Source organism: Sylvia atricapilla, chromosome 10, assembly GCF_009819655.1.
Source record: "Sylvia atricapilla isolate bSylAtr1 chromosome 10, bSylAtr1.pri, whole genome shotgun sequence".
Lineage (NCBI taxonomy): Eukaryota > Metazoa > Chordata > Aves > Passeriformes > Sylviidae > Sylvia > Sylvia atricapilla.
The window spans coordinates 10855378-10863605 of record NC_089149.1 but is presented as its reverse complement, the minus strand read 5'-3'; the positions used below and the strand labels follow the sequence as shown (position 1 = coordinate 10863605).

The 8228-nt window shown below is 48.8% G+C and overlaps 1 protein-coding gene across 3 annotated transcripts in view; it reads right to left on the bottom strand.

Annotated features, from left to right (window-relative positions):
• Window positions 1–3702: 3702 nt before the first annotated feature.
• Window positions 3703–8228, bottom strand: part of TP63 (tumor protein p63) — a 99682-nt gene continuing 95156 nt past the window's right edge. For all 3 annotated transcript variants that reach the window (XM_066325977.1, XM_066325974.1, XM_066325975.1), the window contains 3 exons: window positions 7504–7648; window positions 6595–6688; window positions 3703–5369 (listed from right to left, as the gene is read on the bottom strand). In XM_066325977.1, coding sequence (XP_066182074.1) covers window positions 5073–5369; window positions 6595–6688; window positions 7504–7648 — 536 coding nt within the window. In that variant the 3' untranslated portion in view covers window positions 3703–5072. The remainder of the gene's footprint in view (window positions 5370–6594; window positions 6689–7503; window positions 7649–8228) is intronic.

Sequence of the window (8228 nt, the reverse complement as noted above, 5' to 3'; positions counted from 1 at the left end):
AGCAGGGCAAGGCTGCAGCGGGCAGCCCTGCAGCATCCACAGGGAGATGGATGGGGTGCAGAGGGGCTCTGACTCCTCACTGAATTAAAGGCACCTACTAACACTAACTGCTGTTGCAGCGCACTTACAAGCAAATCTAAAATCACCTGGTTTCACAGTGCTGATGCTAAGATCACTGGGAAGAAAGCCACATACTGTTGGAGAGGTTGGGCGTGTATAGTTTATGGGGCCCAGATCAGGATAGAAAATCTTAGCAAAGGACAACTATCGTACACCTCTGAATAAAATTTTGGCTCCTTCATCTTAAGGAAGCAAGCTGGGAGAAAGCCACAGCCAGCCCTTGCCAACAGAGCATAAAGATTAGCTTCCTTCCTGTTTATTTGACCTTCATGGCCAGTATCAAATATCAACAATTATAAAAAATAACTCCAGCCACCACCTTTTGCTCAGGAAGACAACTCTGCCATGGGTCACAGAGAGGCAAAACAACTCAGGACCCAGAAACCACCAGCTGGAGCCTGGCAGGCAGACAGAGATGTTTGCCAAATCTCCCTGGCACAGGCACAGCCCACAGGGGCCAGGCAGGGCAGCCCTGCAGGGCTCCCCGCTAACCCCCACCCAGCAAATGGCAAGAGGTACACATTCCACAGCTCAGTAAATCAGAAGGGCAAACAGCCCAAGCTCTGGCATGGTGCAGGGCTGGGCTGCCCACATGGTTTTTCCCATGGAGAAACAACTTGGGAAGAGGCAGAGTAGGAGGCCAGGTCCTGCAATCCTTCCCCCATGGCACAGGCAGCTGCTTTGCCATCAGGAAGGGGGTTTGCTAAGGCACACGGGACCGGAAGAACATGATGAGCAAGACACCCTCCACAGGCTCCACTGGGACACTTGCCAAGCTTTGTTGTATCTGGGTAAGTTTCATTCCAGGGGACTGCTAGCTTCAGCACACTTAGGACTCACACCAGAGAAGGGCATGCACATCTTCAGAGGTCCACCCAGGCTTGAAAACACAGCTGGAAGCTCCTAATGGATCCCTGCCCTGAAAACTTCGTGCTTGTATACAAAGCATCCCAATATCCAAAGGTGAAATTCCAACGGGTATGGGTGGAGGGCAAAAGGAAGAGCAGCAGCTTGGGATTCCTCAGCACTGAAACCCTTGCTGTAACCCAAGTAAAGCAGAGGTTCCTCACTTCAGCAGTGGGTCACAGCAGTCAGAAATTACCAGCAATATTTGAAGCCTACCTGCTCAGTGGAAACTGAAAATTTTATGTGATCCAATTCACTCATCTAGAGGTGCAGGATCCATCAACTGAAACAGCAAATTCTCACAGCTGTTCTAGTAGCAGTTCTCTCTTTTGAGAACAATATACTAATTTTTAATGCCACATTTAGGCAACTCCCACTGGCCAGAGTGCAACCAGGGTGCTGTTACCTCTGGAAACTGGTATCTGGAGTCAACTATTTCTCTAATCATATGGGAAAAGCAACAGTAATCAGAACCAAAGAAATCAGGCAGGCATTCCCTACCTCAATTAAATGACCTCCTAAGGGAGGTTGGGATGGCCTCTTCTTTTAAGATCTTTGTGGGGTTTTCTTTCCACTCTCCCCGTTCCTAAGCATCCTCCCCCCAGCCATAACCCATAAAAACTGTAAGACAGCCACGGGGCCCCTGTCAGAAACCACTGAAGAAGCTGGGCTGTTAATGTGCTGGCCCATGGACAGAATGAAGGCCCCAGCTGCTGGAGGCTGCTCCCATCCCCTTCAGGACAGCCACCCCACCAGCTCTGAGCTGTTTCTTACTTCAAATCGTTGGAAGAAAATTTGAGATGCAAAGGAGAAGGAAATGGCTTTGCTAGGATGCATAGGGTGATGCACAAAGCCTTTGGTGTAAGGCTATTTCCCAAGTGTGGATGTCAAAGGGCAGTACTGACCCTGCCTGCTCCAAGCACTCACTCCCTCCCTCCCTCCCGCAGAACATGGAATGTGGGGCACTAACTGGTGCCCTGCTCAGAAACAAAATAAAGAAATCTGATGAAAGGGCAAAAAGGAGCCTTGCCAAAGGCTGAAGACTTCACAGCTCAGAAAGAGGCTTACGGAGCTGACCTGCTGCATCTGCCAGAAAAGCAGCAGACGGATGTGTGATGTCGCCTTGGACCACACCCTCAAGACACAGATCCTGTGGGGACAGAGAACTGCACCCATGGGCAAAGGTGACACTGCCCCAGCTGCCCAGAGGAGGACATTACCAAGAAGGCGCACAGAGAGGAAAAGAAGTTGTTTCAGAATTCAGTGTAATTTTCAGTTTTGGCTTTTATTTTCATTCACTTCAACAACAAGGTGTTCCAAAACATCGAGGTCTTGGTGTAGGCAACACTGTCATTGCTACAAGCACTGGCAGATTCTCAGCTCAGTAAAGCCATAACACTTTGATGCATCAAAACAAAATCACAGCTCTACAGGGGAGGGCAAAAGCTACAGCAGTTCAGACTCTCTTGCAGATCCCAGTTATGCTCCATAGTGGCATACAGTAGAAAGGTTTTCACAGCATATATTTTAATCATTAGTGATGCAGCAGAAAAGCTCCATCTCGCTTCTGAGTTGAAAAATAGATACTGAAGTTCTTGTACCAACTCCAGGCACAGCATTAACTGCATTAACCTTTATAGTCAGAAGCTCCCTACATCCTAAAAATGACAGTGTCTTTTGCATCAATGTATGTACACAATACTGAAGCAGCTCAGAAGGACTAAACAATGGAGATGCAAAACCTCAGAGGTGAGAAGGGCACAGCCTAATTCACCTCCAGGGATTTGTAAAGTATCTGCACTAACATTTTCCCCACACTAACACTGCCCTGCTGAATTAATCATTGCATCAAGTCAAGAGCAGAATGACTCGCTTCTTTTGTACAATATAGAAAAAAAATAAAAGATACATAGTAAGTTCTCACACTGAGCATGTTAAATACTTTGAAATCTAGGACACTGCTCTTTGAAGTGTTACAAAATAAAATGAATCCACAGGCTCTCAGTAACGTGCTCGCTCCCCCCTCAACTGCAAAGTAACACAGTAATCTCAGTATGAAAAATACAAATATATTCATCCAGTGATTTGTTGTCTCCGGCATAAAAATAATAATTAAAAAACAGAAAAACAAACAACAACATTTTATTCTTGTTCTGTAAGACCTTGTAACCCAAGAGGAAATAAAAACAGTCACGTTACGCAGTAGGAAAACAAAAAATTACACATACAAAAACATATTTATATACAGAATTGACAGTGTAGCCATCTGGCATTACCATTTACAGCTAACCAAAACAGGCTTGCACAGCTACCAAAAGGCAGTCTTTGAATGCAACACAGTCCTGGCATCAGGCACAGATCAGACATCTGGCACAACAGACAGATGGAGGATGCTAACCATATTGGACTTAAATGAAATACGTGACACAGAGCAGGGCCCACAAGCAGCCACTGCATTGAGACAGGAATATTCAGCTGTAGCAAGGTAGGATAACAAGTAATTTAAGCTGCTGTTTTCATCTTCCCCCAGCCAAAAAAATAATAAAAAAAAAAATAAAACAAAAAAAAACCAAACAAAAAAACCCCACCAAAACAAAACAAAAAAACCCCCACCAAATATCAGGCTTACTGTTAAAAAGAGCAAGCCAACTTGAAAGCAGCTGTTCTGAGTTAAGGCCTTAGAGTTCTCGGTACCTTGGCTAACAAAAACATGAAAACACACATTGCTCAGTTATTTGTCCACAGGACCACTGGCAGTCAGAGGAAATGCCTCAGAGCACAACTGTGGTAGAACCAGTAATGAAAAAACCAGAGAAAAATCAATTTCTCATGTAAACATGGCTTATTGAAGTAACAACACCCATAGAACCAGGAAATGATCCTTGATTTAAGGCAGCTTGCGGTTGTTTTCTTAGTATCCACTTTTAGTTGCTTGTCACTTAACTTATAGCAACAAACACAAGAGGTTCCAACCCATTACAGATATATCTAAAGACAAGTCTGGTTTCCTCCCAAGTAAAGTAATCTAGCATGGTCTAAACAAAAGGTTGTCTGAGTTTAGGATAGCTGAAGCCCTACAAACCGACGTGCACCTCTCACTCCTCCATTTAACTGGAGGGCAAATCCTTATGCTAAACTAGCCAGGCTGCATGTGTGGCAAAGCCTAATTCTATAGCTTAAATGTCAGTAGTATTATAGCACAGTAAAAGGTTGGGTAGGGCAGAATTCAAGAGTGACCAGTCGCTTTATTTACACTTCCAAGCCTTAAACGAGCAAACCAGGACATACATAGGAATGTATATCCAAAACAAGAAGACAGCAGGCTTGGTTTTTCCAGAGAAGGCAAGGGAAAAGGAAAAAGTAGGATGCAGGTGCTGTGAGTGCTGGCCTGCCCAGCAAAGTGCATGTGCTGTCTCCGCTGGAGAATATTACACATGAACAGAACACTCAGCTCCATGGGAAGAGGCTGTTTAAGTGCAACGCTCAGCAGACTGATTCCCATTTATTTTTCAGATAAACTGTCACTTCAGAGTTGGGTCGTTTTGGGTTTTTTGCATTTGGTTTTGTTGTCGGGGTAGATTTGGTTGGTTGGGTTGTTTTTGGTTGTTTTTTTTTGGTTTTTTTTTTGCTTTTTAGAATTTTATTTTAACCTTCCTGCTTTTCAAAGTGGGATCGCTGGGTGAGAGAAACATGTTTGCAGGTCAGGGCAGCCACAAAGGTGTGTGAAGATTCAAAAGTCAAGAAAGAAGCCCTCTCCCCAAAGGAAAACTCAGTAACAAGTTGGCCCTCTTAAGAAGGTCAACGGCTGTCAAGGAAATACCACCCACCTTCCCCCTTTGCTCAGCTCTCCCTTGCAAGAGCTGTGGTGGAGGCTGCAGTCCAGGAGCACGACCTAGACAGCACCCAGGGCATGACCCCAGCAGGAGTGTGAGCAAGAAGGTTCCCTCCGCCCTCCGCCCGGGGGTGCAGTACCAAGCAGAAGGAAGGCAAACGAAGGGCTGAGCAGTTCGTGGCCGGGGTGGGGTGGAGGGTGGGCCCCGCGGGTCTCACTCCCCCTCCTCTTTGATGCGCTGCTGTTTGTTGCGCCGGGCGTCCATGTCGAAGTTGAAGTCGTTCCACTCGTCGCGCGGTGGGAAGGAGATGGTCTGGCGCAGCGTGAAGCGCACGGCGTCGATCACCCGCTCCCCGCGCGTCTCGCTCGAGCCCACGCTCACCGTGGAGGCGCCGCTGGGGGTGCGCAGCAGGTGGGGAGGGGAGGAGAAGTCATGGAGCTGCCGGTGGTCCAGGATGCCCTTCCAGATGGCGTGGCGGAACTGCTCCGGGATCTTGAGGCTCACCAGATCCTGCAAGGCAAGGCGCGGGGCTTAGCAAGAGAATGCCGGGGAGAGCTGGGCTCTGGGAGTGAACACAGTCTCTGGGCCACCAAGAACCACCAAAGCTGCTAAAACCCAGGTGGCCACGATGCACAGCAGAAGACAAACCACAGCTCCTGGAAGGGGTGGTTCACTCTGAAACAGGCACGCGTGGCCACGGGGCAGCAAAGGCACAAAGTCCATCTTTAAGTTGCACAGAACACTTGTTCATGCATAAGACGTGGTCACCTAAAGCTAGAAGCTTAACTAGCCTGCAAGACCTCCACGGCAACCTCAGAGAGATCTGCTGGCTGTCAGTGGTGGGGGATGCTGGGCTGCTGAAGGTCAACGGCTTTGAAAATTTCCATGTTTATTTCAAAGCCTGCAAAAGGGTTTTAGAGTCCAAGCCTGAGCTCCAGTATTTGGAGCTCTGGGTGTGACTCTACAGGAACTCTCTTAATTACTTTAACATAACCAAATTTATTAACATAGCCTCAGAAAACTTGTACTTTGAGGTCCCATCATTTCTGGTGCAAAACCTGAGGGTTGCATTACCTAAACTCTGGGACAAACGGTATCAGCTTCTGAAAAAATTAATAACCAACTTCAGTTAATTTGGGTCAGCTTTTCTAATTAGAGCAGCAGCAGAAAGAAGGCAGCCCATGCTAGGGAGCAAAAGCACCACAGTCTCCCAAAGTCTCAGGAGAAAAATATGGGACAGCCAGCTCAGAAGAGAGCAATGGCCCCAGAGAGGAAGCAGCAATCCTGCAGCTAAAGCCATGCAAGAGTAAAAAAGGGAAAACAAACAGGGATGAGATGCTAGTGGCAAGGGAAGATGATTAAGCTAAGGCCAGAAAACAGAAGCAGGGAGGGGAAAATGCAGACCACTTCTGGAGAGCCTACTTGTCTGCAGGGGAGTGAGGTGTAAACTGAAACCGAGCCTTGCAGAATTTACAGGCGCGTGGGCTGGGGCCACTTCGGGGGCTCAGACAGACAGAGGTGGGGAAGGGGAGACACTCCTCTGTGCCAGGCAAGACAGTTACAGTGCTGGCCCCAAGTCCAGCCTCTCTTCACCTCACAACATCTCTTCTCTATGTGCAACAGCCTTTAATCAAACTAATCAGGTAAAAATGAAAGTATACTGAGTCTGATTTCTGACCTGTTCCTAAAGCAGGGCCAAGAGTGCAAACAAAGGAAATGGTGAGGAGTTACTTACATCCATGGAGTAATGCTCAATCTGATAGATGGTGGTCAGCCCCTGGGTCGTGAAATAATCCACACAGGATGAGCAGCCCAACCTCGCTAAGAAGCTGCAGAGGAGGAAGGAAGGAAGGAGAGAGAAAATAGGATCACCCTGGCTGCAACAGCCCAAACCACAGAAAAACCAAACACTCAGCCAATCTGCAGCAACAGGAAACAAAGCTTTCACCCTTGGCTTGACCTCGTCCAAGACATCCCAGGCCAGCAAGCCACAATGCTGCCACATCAAACAAATGAGGGAGTCCTTCAGCTCAACACCAGCAGACAGCCCTCATGGCAGCATCCTGCCTTAGTCAAGAGCTGGTGCTGCACAGCCTGGGTCTTGAGGTAGGAGGGCTCACACAGACCCTCCTGCCAGGTCACGTCACCCAGAAGGTGGCTGAGCCCATGGCAGCCCCATACATGCACAGAGGGCTTCAGCAAGGCGTGGGGTCTAGGGCTCAGACACATCATGCACTGCCAAATCAGCACATTCTTCCCTAAGTGAAAAGGATTCCTCATGTATAGGCAGCATCTTTCAACTGGTTTGACCTCACAAAGGGCAGAGGGGCTTCTGACCCCAGCCATGGCTTGTCAAGTGGCCAGAGGGGAAAAAAGAAAACCAAGAAATGTTTGCAAGACAGCCTGGCACCCTCAAACTCCACCAGACCAACAGATGCTGCATCCCTCAGCTTTTTTGCAGTCCTAACGTCCCTGTTTCTCTCAGCTGCTCAGAGGTGGGGATTTGAGGCTCAATGCCCAGAGGGTGCCAGCCTCGGGGCTGCCAAGGGCCCCGTGGGATCCGGAGCTGCAGGACCATTGAGGCTCCTGCCCCAGGGCTCTGCTCCCGTGGTGTGGGCAGCGTGGGGCAGCGTGCCCCGCTCACCTGACGATGCTGCAGTCTGAGGGGTATGGAGGAGGGGGGGTGCAGTGGGACGTTGAAGGCATGGAGAGGGGAGGAGGCAGCGCCTGTGTGGGGCTGAGGCCATTCATGTCACCGGTCATGGCCATGTGGGTGCCCATCATGGGAACTGCAGGAGAGAAGAAGGAGGAGCACACTGTTACCCAGGCACGCCCAGACCCCGGCTTCGCCCCCAGCATGACACCCAAGGACAGCACCCACAGGTGAAGCAGCCCAAAATTCCCTGCAAAACCCTGCACAGGGTGAGCTCATGGGAAGTTTCAGGCAGGGGTAAGGACCAGATGATACACAGTCCTTCTGGAGCTCTCCCCTTACAGGAGAAAGTGCCACCCTCACGTCACCTTCCCTCCCAGACAGCCTGGATAGAAACCTTGGCTTGTCCTGCCACAGGAGAGGAGCAGGACAGAGCCAGCAGAGTAACCTAATACAGCAGCCAAACAGCTTTGTTTTCAGAGACGGCAAGAGCACCAGAAGGGGCTCAGCAACAGGTGTGGGCAAGAGTCCAGCTGTTTTGAAATAAATTAAAAAAACAAAACACAAACCAAAAAAGCCCCAACAAAACTCATCCCCCACAACCATGTCTGTCATCCTGGATTTACAGGGCTGCTGAGCACACAGCAGCAGCCAGGAGGAACAGAACTGTGACATGCTTCTTTTGAAATTAAGAACTATCTTAATTGAACTGAGGG